The 21,627-nt window shown below is 44.7% G+C and overlaps 1 protein-coding gene and 3 long non-coding RNA genes across 5 annotated transcripts; 1 reads left to right on the top strand and 3 right to left on the bottom strand.

Annotated features, from left to right (window-relative positions):
• Positions 1–6: 6 nt before the first annotated feature.
• On the bottom strand, positions 7–2,506 carry LOC115187593 (uncharacterized). 2 transcript variants are annotated; one of them, XR_003876095.1, is made up of 3 exons: positions 1,392–2,506; positions 371–508; positions 7–96 (listed from the first exon to the last, which is right to left on the bottom strand). It is a non-coding gene; the product is annotated as an uncharacterized LOC115187593 (long non-coding RNA). The 2 variants fall into 2 exon arrangements; XR_003876094.1 differs by lacking the exon at positions 7–96 and having other exon boundaries at positions 122–508.
• A 2,002-nt stretch (positions 2,507–4,508) lies between these two features.
• LOC115187591 (uncharacterized) lies at positions 4,509–5,771 on the bottom strand. Its single transcript, XR_003876092.1, has 3 exons — positions 5,683–5,771; positions 4,858–5,441; positions 4,509–4,543 (listed from the first exon to the last, which is right to left on the bottom strand). It is a non-coding gene; the product is annotated as an uncharacterized LOC115187591 (long non-coding RNA).
• Positions 5,705–7,526, top strand: LOC115187590 (uncharacterized). Its single transcript, XM_029746543.1, has 4 exons — positions 5,705–5,795; positions 5,938–6,422; positions 6,531–7,007; positions 7,142–7,526. Exons 1-4 carry the CDS (start codon positions 5,725–5,727, stop codon positions 7,327–7,329), a joined length of 1,221 nt encoding a protein of 406 aa, XP_029602403.1. The 5' UTR covers positions 5,705–5,724; the 3' UTR covers positions 7,330–7,526.
• On the bottom strand, positions 7,222–8,354 carry LOC115187592 (uncharacterized). Its single transcript, XR_003876093.1, has 2 exons — positions 7,941–8,354; positions 7,222–7,260 (listed from the first exon to the last, which is right to left on the bottom strand). It is a non-coding gene; the product is annotated as an uncharacterized LOC115187592 (long non-coding RNA).
• Positions 8,355–21,627: the final 13,273 nt, after the last annotated feature.

The raw sequence follows: 21,627 nt of genomic DNA, 5'->3' as shown, positions 1-21,627 counted from the left end.
CATCCTGATCCTACTCGTCCCTTTGTGGTAGAGGTGGACGCCTCGGACACCGGAGCTGGTGCGGTCCTTTCACAGCGGAACGAGGAGGACAAGAAACTGCACCCATGCGCGTTTAATTATTATTTTTTTACTAAAAATGGCATATCAGTTTGGATACTAGGCTGCAACAACATAGCAGCACATAAAACAATGTTAGGGGTTTGACAGTAGAGTCATGGACAAACGCCAGTCAATCAATTAATAGGAACAACTAGAAAACTGGACAATATTGAGAGCAGACTCTGAACCACAAGAAAAAAGAATCATACTGTAGTCTGTATCTAGTTTTTACTACATTAATTCTAAAGCAACTCAATGTTATTGTTGATACCCATCTCAAAGCTGCAGTCTATGAGTCCGATGAGAGAGCTGGACAGGTCAAAGTGTCTCTCTGAGTGATGACACACTTCATGTAGGTCCCTGACAGAGCTTTGGTGAAGGAGGCGAACGACAGGGCCACAATGAACTGCTGACAAACACAAGAGAGAGAACATTAGTGTGTGTTTGTCCGTGTGTATGTGCATGCGTGGATGCGTGTGCAGACAGAGTGCATGTGTAGCTGAGGTGGCCTGCAATAGTAAAAAGAACGGACACAAGTTTACGTCTGCAAAGTTCTGGCGCTTTCTTTATTCTGAAGAATGTTTTTTTTCTCTTGTTCAATTGTCTATTTTCTTGTTAGTACTTTGAAAATATTCACATCAAACAAGTGCACATTTTAAATTACACAACATAAATGCACTTTACCTAAAGCACAACTCAAAAATGTTCCACAAATAACCCTGTCTTAGTGTATGGTTTCACATGAAAACCACAATGTATTTCACATTCATACAATAGAAACACCTATATATGAAAACATAACTGAATGTTTTTCTATATACCGCTACCTCTATAGAAAACTGACAACAATACATTCAGCTTTAAGATAGTGGCACCTCCAGAAAATCGTCTCTCTCTCACTGTATGCACTAAAAGTCCACCAGACTGAGCGTGCTCGGCCAGTTTACCAGCTAGTGAGCACAATTTTACACAAAAAAAACTATAACATGTAAAACCAACTCAGAAATCCCTAACAAATGGATTCTTTATAACAAATCTCCTAGACAAAATCCAGTACAAGTAAGCTACTCAGTAAACATAGTCTCTGTGACTCGTAAATCGTTTTTTACCTCAGCTAGCATCAAGCTAACATATACTCTCACTCAATGTAAATCACATTCTTCTCTCACTCAGTTCGACACAAAGCCAAAACAAGACCTTTCCTAACGTGATAATACCTTGACAGAGTTGTTAAATAGCATGTTATTACATATTGTGTATATATTTGAACGTTTGGAAGTTCTGTTACATACCTGTAATAGTAAAAAGAACAGACCCAGTTTAGCTCAGTAAAGTTCTGATCCTTATTCAGCAGAATGGTGAGCGCTTGGCCAGAACTTGCTGTTTCTCCTGCTACAACAGTGCAACAGCGCCATCTATTGGCCTGATGGACTGCTAACGCTAAAGTATGTAGAAAATACAATTTAGATTAATTAAGACAAATACATAAACAAATTGGGGGGGAAATAAATAATAAAGGAGTGTCCGTTTTTAATGACTTTGTTTTCAACCCATTACACAAGCGTACATGTGCATTTTAAAGCATAATTAAGAACCTTGAGTGTGGAACTGCAGGGCGTTTGGTGGCCTGCTTGTCAGGGACACACAGTTCCTGTTGGCTGGTCAGCTTCGCACTGTCCTCTGCTGAATCACCCATCCTATCCAGTCAGATACGCAAAAACCACATCAATTTCACATGTGAACACGGGAAGTGTTCCAAAAACATGTTTTCATGTAATCTTATGTGAAGATAATGTGATAACATGTAAAGCAACATGTGATTACATTAAACTACACATGTGAAAATGTGATTTTGGCATGATTTTCACATGGTTTTCACATGATTTCACATAAAATGTCAGTTGAAATCATGTGGTTTTTCTGTAAGGGCTGGAATATAAGATGCATTTTGATGTTATGTTTGATGTTACATGATCTTGAAAATGCAATGTTCTTTGAGGATCTTCCATGTTCCTTTCCATGTATTTTCCATTTTACTTTCCCTCAGTCCTTTTCACTTTCCTTGGCAAAACAAGCTCTGTCTCCGTCAAGACTTATTCAGAGCCACCATGAATTGAAAGCAGCTTCTGACGGATTTTAAACCATTCAACAAATAGTTTTATAATGAAGAGTAGACCCTACTAAACACCCTTGATTCTTTACACACACATTGAAAGCCAAAAATCTCAAATTTGGACTCATCAGACCAAAGGATAGATTTCCACCAGTCTAAGGTCCATTGCTCGTGTTTCTTGGCCCAAGCAAGTCTCTTCTTATTATTGGTGTCCGTCCATAAGTAGTGGTTTCAATGCAGCAATTCGACCATGAAGAACTTCATGGCTACTTCAAAGAATCTCAAATATAAAATATATTTGGATTTGTTTAACACTTTTTTGCTTATTACATGATTCCAATTGTGCTATTTCATAGTTTTGATGTCTTCACTATTATTCTAAAATGTATAAAATTGTAAAAATAAAGAAAAACCTTTAAATGAGTTGGTATGCCCAGACGTTTGACTGGTACTGTATATATTGTGATATTGCAAATATGGTACAATCCAGGGGTGCAAAGCTCTTGGAGACTTACCCAGAAAGACTCACAGCTTTAATCGCTGCCAAAGGTGATTCTAACATGTATTGTGAATACTTATGTAAATGAGATATTTATGTATTTCATTTTCAATACATTTGAAAAAAATTCAAAAAACATGTATTCACCTTGTCATTATGGGGTATTGTCTGTAGCTGGGTGAGATGATAAAAAAAACTATAATTTAATCCATTTGGAATTCAGGCTGTAAGAAAACAAAATGAAGAATAAGTTAAGGGGTATGAACACTTTCTGAAGGCACTGTATATCTGCAAGAAAGTGATAAATGAGCGACTCTTTGAAAGGGGGTCATATAAACAATGCCTTATTTAAAAAAAAATTGCTATCATGCTATAATCGGCATAGTTTCTCAGACCAAATCTTCATTCTGTAAAATAAAGTAAAATACACGCTCGTACAATACATGCTACAGGGAATGCAAAAAAAATGGCTTCTGCAAAGCACATATACATTGTCTAATCAACATCCACACATTGATTTCATTCTTCGGGTCTTTATTCAAACACAAACACACTTGGAATAACATGCTCTTTCAGTGTCTTGTTGCAGGTTGTGCAATGTTCAAAAGCGTGTGAGGGATTAGCATTAATGTGTGTGGAGTCAAGTTTGGACGGTCGTACATATGCAAATAGCCGAGATTGTGTATATATATACATACATACACACTGCTCAAAAAAATAAAGGGAACACTTAAACAACACAATGTAACTCCAAGTCAATCACACTTCTGTGAAATCAAACTGTCCACTTAGGAAGCAACACTGATTGACAATACATTTCACATGCTGTTGTGCAAATGGAATAGACAACAGGTGGAAATTATAGGCAATTAGCAAGACACCCCCAATAAAGGAGTGGTTCTGCAGGTGGGGACCACAGACCACTTCTCAGTTCCTATGCTTCCTGGCTGATGTTTTGGTCACTTTTGAATGCTGGCGGTGCTTTCACTCTAGTGGTAGCATGAGACGGAGTCTACAACCCACACAAGTGGCTCAGGTAGTGCAGCTCATCCAGGATGGCACATCAATGCGAGCTGTTGCAAGAAGGTTTGCTGTGTCTGTCAGCGTAGTGTCCAGAGCATGGAGGCGCTACCAGGAGACAGGCCAGTACATCAGGAGACGTGGAGGAGGCCGTAGGAGGGCAACAACCCAGCAGCAGGACCGCTACCTCCGCCTTTGTGCAAGGAGGAGCAGGAGAAGCACTGCCAGAGCCCTGCAAAATGACCTCCAGCAGGCCACAAATGTGCATGTGTCTGCTCAAACGGTCAGAAACAGACTCCATGAGGGTGGTATGAGGGCCCGACGTCCACAGGTGGGGGATGTGCTTACAGCCCAACACCGTGCAGGACGTTTGGCATTTGCCAGAGAACACCAAGATTGGCAAATTCGCCACTGGCGCCCTGTGCTCTTCACAGATGAAAGCAGGTTCACACTGAGCACATGTGACAGACGTGACAGAGTCTGGAGACGCCGTGGAGAACGTTCTGCTGCCTGCAACATCCTCCAGCATGACCGGTTTGGCGGTGGGTCAGTCATGGTGTGGGGTGGCATTTCTTTGGGGGGCCGCACAACCCTCCATGTGCTCGCCAGAGGTAGCCTGACTGCCATTAGGTACCGAGATGAGATCCTCAGACCCCTTGTGAGACCATATGCTGGTGCGGTTGGCCCTGGGTTCCTCCTAATGCAAGACAATGCTAGACCTCATGTGGCTGGAGTGTGTCAGCAGTTCCTGCAAGAGGAAGGAATTGATGCTATGGACTGGCCCGCCCGTTCCCCAGACCTGAAACATGCACCTGGATAATCACGTCATGAATCAGGACGGGCTCCTACGTCCTCATATACACATTATGACATAATAAAGAGCTTAATCTTTCACGAAATAAAGACATAGAAGCATACCCAATTATACAGGTTCTACACATTCCATTTCTCCATGGCAATAGAATGTAAACATTCTATTTTGCGCCAAACATCGCCTACAACTCAATTCTAAGGGCAGCATATTGGACGACGCCACAGTCATTGATCATTCGCGACTTTAAGTCATTCCTGTTATCTCTAGAGCATCCCGTATATCTACAGCGCTGCATTTCTTTCCCCATCTTACCATGGATAGGGTTTGGTGCATTCCGGAGTTCACTTATGGTCCCACAAAGGTAATCTTAGGACAAATTCATTTTAGCATAGTGTAAATGCCTGTGCATAATGTGCATAACAAAGCATCATTATTTTCATTATCTTCAAATGAATTCTGTAGAAGCAGCCTTTATTTTCAGACTCTGCAGGCCTGCTGGGAGGAAACATATTACAATAAACAGGTAAGATTCATCCCACAAAAACATAAACAACAGAAAGAGAGTTGTATTTCAAGACAGTTTAGAGAAGTTGGTCATAAGAGTTCTTAATATCACTTGCAAATTGTCAGGCATGAGTAGTGGTGAAATGTTGCGAGAGGCCCTTCTGAAAGCACATGATATGGTATTTCGTGGCATGGTCTCACACCTTACCTCATCTTGCAGAAGAAGCTCATGGTCCATTATCTGCTGCTCCAGAGTCAAGGCCAGGTCCCGCCCCATGTCACCACGGAGCACATGAGCAACTGGCTGGTGTCTCAGGGCAAAAAATCCCTTAGGGAGAGGTGAGCACCACGTCAGCACTCACCTTCACTGCCATTCCCTGCCACCAGCAGCACTAAAGGAGGTGTGGGTAAAATAAACAACAGAAAAATCACAAGCCAGGAAAGTTGAATTGCTCTGTGTTTTATTTGAAGGGTGTGGAAGGAAACCCTGGAGGAGGGAAACGACCTCGCTCGGCTGGTAAGAGAATGAGAGTTAGAGACATACTACAAGTTAGTGAGCTCTTTACTAGCCTTTCAACAACGAGTTAGCACAGCAGGATAGATCTGTTGTGAAATTACACTAATGGGACTTACTGTTTCATTCTGCAGGCCTGGGCAGTAAACACTTGCCTAAAAATGATGGACATAGAGCACGAGGCTTTCTGCAAGCTCCGCCGCTCCATGCACTCCACCTCGCCAGCTGACATGTGAGTTCCATGTACTGCCCTGCATATGACTTGATCCATTTATCTACACATCTGGAACTACGCAGAAACAGACTAAGACAGTGTTCTCTGTGAGCACATTGCACATCGTTTAGCTTTGTCTTCTCCTTTTTGTTGATTTCAGCGATCCTAAAGTCCACAGCATCGTGGAGAGAGCTGTGAGGAGCATTCTGGGCGAACAGTCCAATGAGGCCCGTAGCAACCTGCTCAGCCCATCTCAGGTGGTGGTGGAGGTGGTGCCCAGGCTCCTCCTGGCCCTGTGGCTTCAGCCAGAGGAAGGCCATTCAGAGCACCCAATCCTAATAAGCGGGATGGCCGTGGGCATGGTGGCGGCCGTAGTGGAGAAGCTCTCCTGCATGTTAAAGGACCCTTCACATCACATCCCTTTCTCCCGGGCTGCTGCTTTTGAATCTGTGCGATCGATCCTCGGGAGAATCAGTCAGTCCTTCTCCACGGATGACCTGCAGAGCCCTTTTTATATGAGCTCTGTCTGTGCCTTTGTGGCGGACGAGGTGCAGAGCTGCTTCCAGCCCCCTGCAGCCACCCTACCAGTCCACCCTGTCCTCCCGGTGGCCGTCTCCACCACACGACCAGCTGACATCCAAGCAGGTGAGTAGCAATGATAGAGAGCACTCTGACAGATGCCTGTTCTGATGACATCTTGGTGCCTTGTAGTAGTAGAGATCATCAGGATTGTTATTGTCACCCATAGCACAGACCCGGCATCTTCCCACCTGGAGGTTGTGAACATCACCCCTAACACAGAGGCAGACCCGGCTTCTTCCCACCTGAATGATGTGGACATCACCCCTAATACAGAGGCAGAGCCCATCTCTTCCCTCTTGGAGGTTGTGGACGTCACCCTTAACACAGAGGCAGACCCGGCATCTTCCCACCTGGAGGTTCAAGACATCACCCAAAAAACAGAGGCAGACCCGGCTTGTTCCCACCTGAATGTTGTGGACATCACCACTAATACAGAGGCAGACCCGGCTTGTTCCCACATGAATGTTGTGGACATCACCACTAATACAGAGGAAGATCCGGCTTCTTCCCAACTGAATGTTGTGGACATCCCCACTAATACAGAGGCAGAGCCCATCTCTTCCCTCTTGGAGGTTGTGGACGTCACACCTGAAGAAAGGACTCTCACGATGGCCGTCTTCGCCACTCTGCCAGCTGACATCCAAGCAGGTGAGTAACACTTAGAGAGCACTCTGACAGGTGCCGTTTGTCATGACATCTTAGTAGAACCTTTCAACTGGCCAGTGTTTAGAAGCTACGGTTTGCATTTGTTTACATTATGTTCCTCCTTTTCCCCTTTTCAGAGGATGTTGCTGTGGTCATCCCGGATGTCACCAAGACACTGGATGTTCCATGCAGAGCTAGGAAAGGGGCAGTCAGGCGATTTTTTTTGCAGGCTTTGGAGGGCAGTGCGCTGCTGCGCCTGCCGGAAGGAAGAGGAGGAACAATATTAATTATTCATCAGACCTTCAGAAATGGGATTGAACCATAGACCATTAAATTATTCGCATTATAATTGGACTCAATTCTGCTTTTCTTCTGTTTACTACTTAATTTCAGAACTTTTCTATAATCTTTCACTTTGCAAGTGTGAAGTAGGTTGTGTAAATAAGTGGGAAACATCCACATTTTAATGCTTTTAATAATTTACTTAGTACATTTAAAAAAGATTATTTGACAACAAAAAAACGAAGGGAAATGAAAATGGCAGACGGAAAGGAGGGTGGTGTGGCAGGTGCCGCTTCTCATACGAATGCTGTTATTTTAAGTAAAACATCAGGTGTACGCCGACCCCAGCTAAGTAACTCATGCAAAGATTTAAAGCGCAATGATGTGTTTTATCTCCAGTACATTGCCATGATTGTCAGTTATGTAGCTGCTCTACTGATAATCTCAGTGCGTCCTTGCTGGGATGACGCAATCAATCTACTGCCGGAGAATATCAACACCAAACACATTGGTTCACCGTTCCACGGGAGCGGACAGTACACAGCATACCATAATGTTCTGAATAATGGCCAAGTCTACCTCGCTCCCTATTCCACTGACCTGCTTAGGCGGAACAAACACAAGTCCAACATTTATCGGAAACTGTTCAACTACCTGTTCACTACCCTCCTGCTCTCCGGGCATGTGCAACTCAATCCTGGGCCTAACATCACCGAGCCAGCGATACTCACTGCAGTGGATGGCCTCGTCCACTGATCGTCGCCGCTGCGGAAGTGGGGGAGTGCTATGGTCTCATGGTTTCTCTCGACTCTTCAAACATCCACAAGTCGCCATATGCGATCCCTGACTTTGCTTCTGGTACGCAAGCTGTTTTAATTAGTTCCCCGCATCCAGTGCAAGCGGGAGGGATTGTTAATTGCGCTACCGAACTGCCCCTATTCAAAACGAAACAAAACGGCCTAAACCCAGCCGTCAGAAAACACAGAAAATCTAACTTTTTTCAATGTGTCAATCACACTATCTGAGCAGCTAACCGATCGCTGCAGCTGTACATAGTCCATCTGTAAATAGTCCACCCAATCTACCTACCTCTTCCCCATATTGTTTTTATTTACTTTGCTGCTCTTTTGCACACCAGTATCACTACTTACACACCATCATCTGCTCATCATCATCTGCTCATCTATCACTCCAGTGTTAATCTGCTAAACTGTAATTACTTTGCTACTATGGCCTATTTATTGCCATACCTTCTCATGCCATTTGCACACACTGTACATAGACTTTATTTTTTTCTATTTTGTTATTGACCGTACGCTTGTTTATTCCATGTAACTCTGTGTTGTTGGTTCTGTCACACTGCTTTGCACTATCTTGGCCAGGTCGCAGTTGTAAATGAGAACTTGTTCTGAACTAGCTTACCTGGTTAAATAAAGGTGAAATAATAAAAAAACTAAAAAACTCTCAAGTCATCTGGGAGCCATGAGCTAAGCCCAAGGGACTACCAGGGGGGCACTTGAACATTCGTAGTGTCGTTCCAAAAAGTGATCAAATTCAACATTTTCTCACAGACTCCAACCTTGACTTACTTCCTCTGCCTTTCAGATACATGGCTCCATAAAAACTCTCCATATGCTGCTTTGATTGTGCCTGGCTACAATGTTTTCAGGAGAGACAGGATTGAAGGAAGAGGAGGGGGTCTGATGATTTACATTAAAGAACATATCCGATGTAAACAAATTGAGTGGTCATGTGATAATGAACTAGAATGTATTGGCCTGAACGTTACACTGTCTCCCCAAATGTCTTTTACCCTTATTGGAATGTATAGACCACCTTCCACCAAAAGTGTGTGTTTTGATCAGTTTAATAACATGCTTAGGGAATGTGATTTTTGGATCGAGGTCATCTTAATGGGAGATTTTAATATTAATTATGAAGACAAGTCTTGTAGGAAAACCCTCAAATGGATCACTAATACCTTTGACCTTACACAACTAGTTAAAGGGCCAACCAGGGTGACTTGTTGCTCTAAAACACAGATTGATTTGGTGTTCAGTAATACACCAGAGAGAGTGACGAAATCATTCAATATGGTTACTGGGCTGTCTGATCATAAGCTGACACTTATAGCCAGAAAGCTTTCTAAGAGCAGGTTTACCCTCTCTACTGTTAGAAAGACGGACCAACTAAGAATTCCTAAGAGTGAATTAAACTATTTTGAAATCACAATTAAGGGAATTAACTGGAATGATCTCTTGTCCTATACAGATGTGGAAGCTGATAGTCAGGTTTTTCTATCCACAATCCAGACTACAATAAATGGTTTCCTAAAGAAAATCAAATCCAAACCTGGCCAAAAGAGCACTCTAGCTTGGCTAAATGGAGAAATCTGGAAATTGATGAAAGAACGAGATTATGCTCTAAAAACAGCCCTAAAATCCAAATTAGAGCATGACAGACGTAGGTTTACCATGTTGAGAAATAAGGTGATGAAAGAAATCAGACAGGCCAAGGCAAACTTTTTTATTAACATAATTGGTGAAGCAAAGGGAAATTCTAAATTGATCTGGGAGAATCTAAAAAAGTTAACAGGGAAAGACCATAGTAACACTGCAAAAAGACTAGAAATCCTGGTGAATAACAATCTAACACAGGATGCAGTCGAAATAGCAATAGCCTTCAATTCCTACTTTATTGACTCTGTCAGGGTACTGACACAGAACCCCTCCACTGGTTTCTTGGGCTCAGTGCTAGTAAATGACGCTCAACCTGTCTTCATCATAAGGGAGGTTTCTGAGTCAAAGGTGAACAAGGTGATTAGCTCACTAAAGAACTCTAAAGCCAAAGATGTGTTTGGGCTGGACTCTACCATTCTTAAAAACTACAAAGAGTCACTCATTGGCCCCATTACTAAGGTCACCAACACATCTATTGGTCTGGGGGTGTTTCCAAGGGTATGGAAGTCGGCCATAATAACGGCTATCTTTAAATCGGGCGACCCTGCTGACGTGAGTAACTACAGGCTCATTAGTATACTACCTGTGGTGTCGAAGGTTGTTGAAAAGTGTGTAGCAGAACAACTGATTGCCCACCTCAACAACAGCCTCTTCACATTACACTCCATGCAGTTTGGCTTCAGAGCGAAACACTCCACAGAAACGGCCGACTGCTTTCTTCTGGAAAATGTGAAGTCCAAGATGGACAAAGGGGGCGTTATTGGGGCTGTGTTTCTGGACCTAAGGAAGGCTTTTGATACTGTTAACCATGAGATTCTCGCCACAAAATTGTCCAAGTTCAACTTTTCCCCCCGATGCCTTGAGATGGATGAAATTATACTTTGAAGGCAGAACTCAGTGTGTCAGAGTGAGCAGTGAGCTGTCGCCCACTCTTAGCTATGATGTGGGTGTGCCCCAAGGGTCAATACTGGGGTCCCTCCTGTTCAGCCTGTAAATTAATGATCTGCCTTCTGTCTGTACTGGGTCTGAAGTTCAAATGTATGCAGACGATACAGTGATATATGTGCATGCAAAGAGCAAACAACAAGCTGCACAAGAACTCACAACTGTAATGGTCCAAGTTACAAAGTGGCTCAGTGACTCGTGTTTGCATCTCAATGTGAAAAAAAGCTGTCTGCATGTTCTTCACAAAGAGGGCAACAGATGCTACTGAGCCAGATGTCTATGTGTCAGGGGAGAAGCTCCAGGTGGTGAGCTCCTGAGTTGGGAAAATCTTGTGCAATACACTGACGCATGTCTTGTATTCAAGATCCTAAATGGCCTGGCTCCCCCTCCACTCCTTATTTTTGTTAAACAGAAAACCCAAACATATGGCAGCAGATCCACAAGGTCTGCCATGAGAGGTGAATGTATAGTTCCCTTAAGGAAAAGCACCTTTAGTAAATCCGCTTTCTCTGTGAGAGCTTCCCATACCTGGAATACACTGCCATCAGACACACATAACTGCAACACCTATCACACTTTCACAAAAAACATGAAGACATGGCTAAAGGTCAATCATATTTGTGAACATAATCCCTAGCTGTGTATTGCCGCTTTCCATGTTGTCTGTAGCTTGTGAGGTGTGGAAACACTGTTGCTTTAATGGATTTTGTCTTGTTGCTTTTTGTTCTATGTTGCTCTGTCTGTATGCTACGTCTTGCTTGTCCTATGTTGCTCTGCGTGTGCTCACTGCTCAATGATTGTCTATATTGTAATTGTTTTTTAATAACCTGCCCAGGGACTGCGGTTGAAAATTAGCCGGCTGGCTAACTGGCTTAACTGAAACGTTGATAAATGTGCACTGTCCCTGTAAAAATAAAATAAACTCAAACCAACGTTGAGTTGAGGTGCAACCAAAAACTTGAATGATCATAGAAAAGGAAAAAGCGCAACTCTTGCTCACTATAAAAAATGCATTGTTTTATTCAAGCAAGGTTAAAAGATTAACGTTTCGGCCTAGTCTATGACGATATGCAAGTTGTGTTTGCCCAGGAAAAGGGAGACCCAGACTCACCCTGGTTCTTGAGGGTTGAAGACAGTGAAAAAGTATCATTAAGTAAATGGGACTTTTCAATTCTTGAATACAAATCTTTAATGAACATGAATTTAAATACAATTGACTTGAGGATCAGAGCAGGCAGGCTGACTGGCTAGCCCTGAAGGCCCTCTGCCTCTACCTCTGTGTGGTTCATCTCAACCAAGAGGTTGTGTGGGTTGTCTTTCTCTCTGTGGGTGTGAATCACTATGACCTCTCCCTCTGCCTGCCATTTGGCTGATCAGAAGCCTTCTGCTCTTTCTTGCTCACATGAACAGGAGGAATGGCCTCTGGGGTAACCTCCTCCTCTATCTAACGCCTCTTCCACCTCCTCTTTCTGGCTGTGTTCGACTGAGGTCACTTGTTCTCTCTCCCTGGGTGTTGGATAGTTCCTCCTGCTCTGTGTCTTTGTGAGTTTGGAGGGAGTTATCCTGTTCCGGCTCCCTCTAAGGCTGTGCATGTTAATCTCTTGCCGTGTGTTGAGGGGTTCAGTGGTTTTGGAGGGAGTCTGAAGTTCGATCTCTAGCGATGAGTGTGGGGTCTGTCCCGTGGTGGTGTCCCCCTCCCTCCTACGAGCCACTGAGACATGTGCTGAGGCCAAGGAAGATCACTCTGCAAGGACGGGATAGGACACATCACAACACTGCTGCTCATTCATATTCAAACACACCTCAGAGTACGCACACAAATGTGGACGCCCCCCCCCCCACACACACACACACACAGACAATGAGATTACCTGTACATATCAGAATCATATATTCGACAGCCACCTCTTCCCCCACATGTATTGGGGCCAGGGTCCGAAAGTCCAGGGCGAACTCCTGGGCGCTCCTCGTCCCCTGCCTCAAGTGGAAGAGACGTTCACCCGCCGCTCTACCCTCGGGCGGGTGGTCGAAGACTGCTCGGAAGCGGCGGGTGAACTCCTCGAAGTGGTCCAGCGCTGCATCTCCTTCTACCCACATGGCGTTAGCCCACTCCAGGGCTTTCCCCGAGAGGCACGAGACGAGGGCGGACACCCTCTCACGTCCCGAAGGAGGACGGTACAGGTCCAGCTGCAGCAGGAAACCCTGGCAGCATGCCGCCGTCCCATCATACTCCCCGGGAACAGCGAGACGAATCCCACTGGGACCAGGTACAGGAGGGGCGAGTAGTGGCGACCCCTGTTGTGCTGGTGGAGGCGCTGGAGGGACTCCCTGTCTCTCCCAGCGGTCCATCGTCTGAACGACGCGGTCCATAACGGCGCCGAGATGGTGGAGCATCGCCGTGTGCTCTCGGACGCGCTCCTCGACCCCTACAACAGGGGTACCTGCTCCTGCTGACTCCATAAGGCAGGGTGTGGTATTCTGTCAGAGTGTGCGCAACTGGTCGAAGGAAGTCAGGTGCAGGAGAGCAGAGATGAGTGAACAGGCACGCTTTATTAGGCAGAGGAAAACAGCCGGACGCAACTGCGTAACAACACTCCGGCCCAAGGAAAAAGCGAGCGCACAAATACACAAAATAGTGCAAAATACAAAAACCACGGGTTAACATAATACCCGGCGCAAAACTAGCCTGTAGCGTCACACACAAAACGAACTAACAATACCACACACAGACACGAGGGGACCTCAGGATAATATACACATAGAGTAATGAGGGGATGTAAACCAGGTGTGTGGAAAAACAAGACAAAACAAATGGGAAATGAAAGGTGGAGCGGTGATGGCTTGAAGACCGGTGACGTCGACCACCGAACGCCGCCCGAACAAGAGGAACCGACTTTGGCAGGAGTCGTGACACCATGGGAAACAAAGAAATATAGTTTAAGTGAATTGGAAAGAGTAAGAATGAAAAACTAAAGAAAAGCTGTAAACGGCTGTCACCTGTGCTGACATGATTAATAGTGAAGTAAACCTTACTTTTCGCGTTGTAGTTTATATGATAAGCTCATTGGAAGGGTAACAAATTTGGAGGCACCGCTGAGATTTATTTTCATATGAGCATGTTATAGTGTGGACACTATATAAATAATTACATGGTTATTATTGGCATTAACCTTGACCTTTCCCCTTTGATGATGTCATCACCAAGAGTGAGTTCTGTGCAATGTGATTCTACCACCGGCTGAGTGGGCTATATAGTTCTGTTATATTTGTACCGTTTGTACCTGGCAATACACCTTTAGGTTTGGGTTGAAAGTAAAGGAAAGTAATATCGAAATGCGTGTGGGCATTCCTTGTCAAGTTACTACAGAGCACCAGCCCATATTCCTGGAACGGACAACGAGTGAGAGACATTGGGAGAGCAGCTAGCTAGCTAACGTTAGCAGGCTAACCACCTAACGGAGTGTAGCTATCTTGCCATTGCCTGCATTGTCGTTGTTGCCACGTGAGCAGGACAATATGAGTCGAGAGAGGGAAATGTTGTTGGATGAAATCGAACAGAGTTTAGGGACTTTAACTGAGGACAATTTACGGCACTTGTGTGTACGTTGTGGAATAGGAGGTGTAGATGACTGAAGTAAAAGGAAAGAGCCATCGCGCTTTGCGATGCAAATTGATGGAAGATTACTGTGAGAAGGAGGATTTAATGGAATCAGAGGATGAGGGAATGTCTTGGCTGCTTCAACTGAAAGGCGAAATCAAAGGAATGTCGGACTCTGAGGATACTGTGAAAGTCTGCCTACAAGTCCCAGCCAGTCGGCGAAAGCGAACCCAGCGGAGAGACGAGAGCTGCGGCAGAACGAAAAGAAGAGGGAGGGGCTCCTCAGCCCAGCAGAGAAGTGGTCTCAGCTCCAGAAAGGCACCCACCACAGAGAGAGAATGGATTGAGTATGTCCAGTTATAAAGACTTTAAAATTCATGGACAGATCGGAGATCAAAATCAAAAAGATAAGCTCAGCTTCAGCAGCCTAGAACATCATATTGAAAATGGACGGAGAAAAGGATACCATGAATTAGAAATCATAGAAGCAGTAATCAGAGCTGTGAGCCCAGGGCTTAAGATGAGGAGTTATCTGGGGGACACATATCTTGAGGACACATTATGCAGAGAGGGATGCTACTGAACTTTATCACAAGTTGACTAAAGCAACACTGCCTTGGACATCCTAGTCCGAGTCTTTAACCTGAGACAGAAAGTGTTATCAGCCTCAGCTCGTGCCCAATCAGGACTGAAATATGGCACAGTTAGTCAAGAGTCAATGCCTGCAGGCCATTGTTACAGGATTAACAAATGATAATGTCAGGGAAGAGATGAGAGTGCATCTCCAGAATATTAACACCAGTGATGAACTGTTGCTTGAGAAAATGCAAATTGCCCAGGGCAATGAAAGCGAACGCATGCAAAAGGCCAGGATTTCCCGTAAGCTCACACTCACACGAGTGAACGAAGTATAGAGTGAGGATAACCGGGATAGAGGAAAGGAATGTGAACAGGCAGAGCCCTCACAGACCACAGTCCGAAAACAAAATAAATATAATCCTCTCCTAAGTAAAATTGATGCGAGCAATGAAGTGTCATGACGTTGCCCTCTCTCTGGGAACAGGGAGCACAGTTGACCCCCTCCCCCTTGCACCATCCCCCTACCTACCTCTCCCTACCCAGGCCCTGTGAAGGCGGTCATAAAATTCTAAAGGAGAATGTCCTGCCGCTTGGCCCAGTTGAGACAGAGAGGGGTTTCATAGAGAGACAAAGGAAATTCTTCCAACTCACAGAATTGGGGAACCGAACGACATTTATGTTCTGGAGATGGTATAAAAGATCGGTGAAGAATCCAGCTACGAACTGGTCCGCTTGGTACAATTTTGTGATACCCATTGGAGACAATAGTACCATATTACCATACTAAGGTTTATATAATAGCCTCAGCTATGGGACTTGCATCTAAATGGTTGTATACAATGATTTAATAAGATTAAAGCTATTTGGAATATGTTGAGAGGCTATGTACTGATGTTAATGTGATAGAATTGTATTTCTGTTCAAAGCTTAACTCAGTCATCGGCACGCCCCCAGGGACACAGACAAGACCTGTCGTCATGAGACAGCCTTTTTCTGTCATTCCGAATAAAACCCCCACCCAGGGTTACTTTCTTCAGACCAGGCCTCCACTCCATTACGAGTTGGCCAATAGGTTTGACCATGTATTCCTCTACTGAACTTTAACCATACCACGTGGTTAAACTATCGATACAGAATAAGAACAAGTCTTTGATATTAAGTACTAGTCAGCAGCTAGAATTCGGTATCATTGAATGTGAAGACCGACGAAACATCCATTCTATAACGACGCTAATGAATGTCGCTTTGAAAGATCCATTCTAACCGAGAGAGAAAACGCGGACAAAAACTCTCCAACAGGACAAAAACTCTCCAACAAGGATCCCGACGACACACTGAGCGTAAATATATATATTGATTGCAATTGTTCCCGAATGAGTGAGCGTTCATGTGCAAAGGATTAGCATATCAATTGTTAATATTTATCAACTCTGTAGGGTCTTCTCAGCTGCCCTTTATGACCCTTTGTTTTAACAAGACACCAGCCATGCCGGTTTAGCCCACTAGGGCACATTTCTCTACCAATTCTTTGTGACGATAATTACTGTTTGTATGCTTTCTGTGAATTACTTAGTTTAGTAAATAAATGATTTTAAGACAATTGATGTATGGATGACTTTTAGTGAAGACTGGGTTCGTGCAGATACAACAATTTACGACGTTTGGAATGAGACGGGAGCGAGGTAAAATACACCATTTAAACCAGAAGATAATCGGCCTATACTATAATATAATATATGTTATAATATAGGAAAGTTATATTAGGAAAATTATATCTTTGTAATCTGAATACTTTCCTTGGTGCCCCGATCTCCTAGTTAATTACAGTTAAACGATTAATCAGTTTAATCGCGTAATAATAATAACAGGGAGTTATTTTGATAAACATGTCTTCAGTTAATGGTGCCCAAAGACACGACAGAAGTAATCAAACAACTGACCTGTCAGGTTGCCTCATTAGTACAGTCAGTGCAGGGCCAGGGTGACAGTTCAGTTAGGAATGCCTCCAACAGAAAACCAAGTCCAACCAACAGGGAGAAAAGAAAATGCAAAAGTTGTTATGAGACTGGTCAACAGACTTGCCATCATTGCTACAAATGTGGCAGTGATAGCCATTGGGCAGTAGGATGTAGGATCAGGGGCAACGCACATCCATCGGGAAACGCCTGGGGGTCACAACCATGGAACGGGGAGTGACCTCAGATACATCTAGTTTCATTCAGTGTTGCAGTGGCTGCAGTGCAAAGGTAGAGAGAATCTCAGAGTTGAAGTTGTGTTCATTGTGTCATAAAGCTGCCTATTGTTCCAAAGTGTGCTAACAGGATCATTGGAAACAGCACCAACATACATGTAAGACTGCTCGCAAGACTGACCACAACTCCCCTTGTCCCATGACACAGAGCGAGTGGGGGCCAATGTAACCGATGTGAAATGGCTAGTTAGTTAGCGGTGGTGCGCGCTAATAGCATTTCAATCAGTGACGTCACTCGCTCTGAGACTTGAAGTAGGGTTTCCCCTTGTGTTGCAAGGGCCGCGGCTTTTGTGGCGCGATGGGTAACGATGCTTCGTGGGCGTCAGTTGTTGATGTGTGCAAGGGTCCCTGGTTCGAGCCCGGGTTGGGGCGAAGAGAGGGACGGAACCTACACTGTTACACCAACTACCCCAGCTACCACAGGACATTGTAATATAGCACAGCTCATTGGTAAAAAATGTCAAGTGTGGTGTTATATGGAGGGTGTAAAGACACAGGGGCTCAGGTATCCATCATAACTGAGGAATGGAGAAAATGTTGAACATTACATGGAAGAATGCACTGAGAAACACTCACTTGAAATGGTAAAAGCAACACTCAATATTGTTCAGAGAGCAGAATGACTGTGTAATGTGGATATCCACGGTCACACTAAGGCCATCAGTGCAAGATGAGCTGTCATGGTGGGGGGGAACAGTTACAGGCCGACTGTCTCCACACGATATCATGCAGGCTCAGTTAAAGGATGCGGCTGTATCGAGAATCTTGGAACTGAAAAGTCAAAGGACTAAGTCTAAACCAACAGAATGTCAACAAGAGTCCTACAAAGTCAAACAGTTACTGCAAGAGTGGAACAGGCTCCATGTCTCACCAGATGGAACATTAAAAAGGAAAACAGCGAAAACGACACAAGTTGTGGTATCAAGTCAGTATAGAACACTGATATACAAGAACTTACACAGTGAAATGGCCCATCTAGGAACAGAAAGAGTGTTGAACTTAGCACGAGAATGCTTTTATTGGCCGCGCATGCAACATGACATTGAACACTTTATCACCAAAGTGTGTAAGTGTATCAAACAAAAGGAACCCAGTGTAATAACTAGGGCCCCAATGCAACATGTACGAGCTACAGCTCCTTTCCAGATGATTTCAATTGACTATGTGCATTTGGAGAAAAGCAGAGGGGGCTACGAGTACATTTGAGTTATTTTAGCTAACTTTACAAAACTTGCACAAGCCTACCCCACCAGAAATAGGTCAAGGAAAACTGTAGCAAAAAAGTATCACCATGGATGCTACTGGGTTCTCACCGTATTTCCTGCTGTTTGGAAGGGCTCCACTGCTACCTCTTGACCTTGTCTTTGGGTTACAGATAAAGGAACAGGAGAAATCATACCAGGATTATGCTAAGAAGTGGCAGCAACAGATGGCTGAAGCCTATGACATCGCCAGTAGAAACATGGAGAAATCAACAGCAAAGGGAAAAGCCTACTACGATCGGAAGAAAAGGAGTTCGGTTCTGGTCTCAGGGGATCGTGTACTGGTGAGGAACATGTCAGAACGTGGGGGGCCGGGAAAGCTAAGATCACACTGGGAGGACCAAATACATGTGGTGGTAACCAGGAAAGGTGATGACAGCCCTGTCTATGAGGTCAAACCCGAGAGGGGTACAGGCAGGGCCCGGGTTCTGCATCGCAATATGCTCATGTCATGTAATTCCCTACCATTTGAGGAACCTGTTGAAATACCCAGTAGAGGTCTGTGGAGAAGGGAACCACCCCAGCAAAATCAGCAAAATGGGGAGAGCGCTGAGTGTGAGAGCTCAGATGAGGATTCTTATCCAGTATTCATCAATAGGCCACATAGGGATGAAGAGAGCAGACAGAGTAGCACACAACTAGTATCAGATAATAGTGAGGAACGGCGTCAGACTGATAGAAACTTCACTGTGAAGGAGTGCCAGCCAGTCCTCAGAGAGAGCCCGGAGAGGACAGGGGTAAATATGGAAACAGCTGAGGGCTCAGAGACTCAATCATCTCATGATGAAGTGGACACTGATTCATTGGGGTCACCCATGACCTTGCCCCGCCGTTCAGCCCGGCAGAGGAGGCCCAGACACATTCTAACCAATAACGCTTTAGGGCTGCCAAGCTCTTATCAGGATACCAACTAGAGACGTTCTGATGTGTTTATAGTTTTGAGGCCAGTGAAATGTTTGGGACAACATTTTGTTTGTTTTTGCAGGGGGGTGTTGTAAGGGGCTTAATACACTTGTATTCCAGCCACTAGGGGGTACTCTGGTGAAGCCCATGGGAAATAAAGAAATATAGTTTAAGTGAATTGGGAAGAGTAAGAATGATAAACTACAAGACCATGGTGCTTGCCTACGGAGCTGTGAGGGGAACGGCACCTCCGTACCTTCAGGCTCTGATCAGGCCCTACACCCAAACAAGGGCACTGCGTTCATCCACCTCTGGCCTGCTCGCCTCCCTACCTCTGAGGAAGCACAGTTCCCGCTCAGCCCAGTCAAAACTGTTCGCTGCTCTGGCACCCCAATGGTGGAACAAGCTCCCTCACGACGCCAGGACAGCAGAGTCAATCACCACCTTCCGGAGACACCTGAAACCCCACCTCTTTAAGGAATACCTGGGATAGGATAAAGTAATCCTTCTAACCCCCCCTCCCCCCTTAAAAGATTTAGATGCACTATTGTAAAGTGGTTGTTCCATTGGATATTATAAGGTGAATGCACCAATTTGTAAGTCGCTCTGAATAAGAGAATCTGCTAAATGACTTAAATGTAATGTAAATGTAAACAAAGACTGTAAATGGCTGTTACCTGTGCTGACATGATTAAAAGTGAAGTAAACCGTATTTTTCGCGTTGTAGTTTATATGATAAGCTCATTGGAAGGGTAACATATACAGGATGTACATAAATGGGCATAAACACGTGACACAGAAAATAAAAATATTGACATTTAGGAATTCAAAATGCATCTAAATATATTTCGTTATGTCTATGGAATACATAAAAAAATAAAATAAAAATCTAAATATGTGTATAAAATCTACTTGTCTGTACAGTAAGTAAATGTAGGACATCCAAAATGCACAAAAATATGTTTTTCTAATGTCTAAAATAAAATATATGTGTATAATATATACACTGCTCAAAAAAATAAAGGGAACACTTAAACAACACAATGTAACTCCAAGTCAATCACACTTCTGTGAAATCAAACTGTCCACATAGGAAGCAACACCGATTGACAATAAATTTCACATGCTGTTGTGCAAATGGAATAGACAACAGGTGGAAATTATAGGCAATTAGCAAGACACCCCCAATAAAGGAGTGGTTCTGCAGGTGGTGACCACAGACCACTTCTCAGTTCCTATGCTTCCTGGCTGATGTTTTGGTCACTTTTGAATGCTGGCGGTGCTTTCACTCTAGTGGTAGCATGAGACGGAGTCTACAACCCACACAAGTGGCTCAGGTAGTGCAGCTCATCCAGGATGGCACATCAATGCGAGCTGTGGCAAGAAGGTTTGCTGTTTCTGTCAGCGTAGTGTCCAGAGCATGGAGGCGCTACGAGGAGACAGGCCAGTACATCAGGAGACGTGGAGGAGGCCGTAGGAGGGCAACAACCCAGCAGCAGGACCGCTACCTCCGCCTTTGTGCATAGAGGAGCAGGAGGAGCACTGCCAGAGCCCTGCAAAATGACCTCCAGCAGGCCACAAATGTGCATGTGTCTGCTCAAACGGTCAGAAACAGACTCCATGAGGGTGGTATGAGGGCCCGACGTCCACAGGTGGGGGTTGTGCTTACAGCCCAACACCGTGCAGGACATTTGGCATTTGCCAGAGAACACCAAGATTGGCAAATTCGCCACTGGCGCCCTGTGCTCTTCACAGATGAAAGTAGGTTCACACTGAGAACATGTGACAGACGTGACAGAGTCTGGAGACGCCGTGGAGAACGTTCTGCTGCCTGCAACATCCTCCAGCATGACCGGTTTGGCGGTGGGTCAGTCATGGTGTGGGGTGGCATTTCTTTGGGGGGCTGCACAGCCCTCCATGTGCTCGCCAGAGGTAGCCTGACTGCCAATAGGTACCGAGATGAGATCCTCAGACCCCTTGTGAGACCATATGCTGGTGCGGTTGGCCCTGGGTTCCTCCTAATGCAAGACAATGCTAGACCTCATGTGGCTGGAGTGTGCCAGCAGTTCCTGCAAGAGGAAGGCATTGATGCTATGAACTGGCCCACCCGTTCCCCAGACCTGAATCCAATTGAGCACATCTGGGACATCATGTCTCACTCCATCCACCAACGCCACGTTGCACCACAGACTGTCCAGGAGTTGGCGGATGCTTTAGTCCAAGTCTGGGAGGAGATCCCTCAGGAGACCATCCGCCAACTCATCAGGAGCATGCCCAGGCGTTGTGGGGAGGTCATACAGGCACGTGGAGGCCACACACACTAATGAGCCTCATTTTGACTTGT

Source organism: Salmo trutta, unplaced genomic scaffold (genome assembly GCF_901001165.1).
Source record: "Salmo trutta unplaced genomic scaffold, fSalTru1.1, whole genome shotgun sequence".
NCBI lineage: Eukaryota > Metazoa > Chordata > Actinopteri > Salmoniformes > Salmonidae > Salmo > Salmo trutta.
The sequence above is the reverse complement of the archived record's forward strand: the minus strand, read 5'-3'. Positions and strand labels throughout refer to the sequence as shown.

What these genes read in the sequence shown, in the direction of transcription:
- LOC115187590 (XM_029746543.1), top strand. Translation starts at nt 5,725, where the DNA reads ATGATGGACATAGAGCACGAGGCTTTCTGCAAGCTCCGCCGCTCCATG. An exon ending in TCCACCTCGCCAGCTGACAT is followed by an intron (nt 5,796 to 5,937) that starts GTGAGTTCCATG and finishes TGTTGATTTCAG; the next exon opens with CGATCCTAAAGTCCACAGCA. An exon ending in ACCAGCTGACATCCAAGCAG is followed by an intron (nt 6,423 to 6,530) that starts GTGAGTAGCAAT and finishes CCCATAGCACAG; the next exon opens with ACCCGGCATCTTCCCACCTG.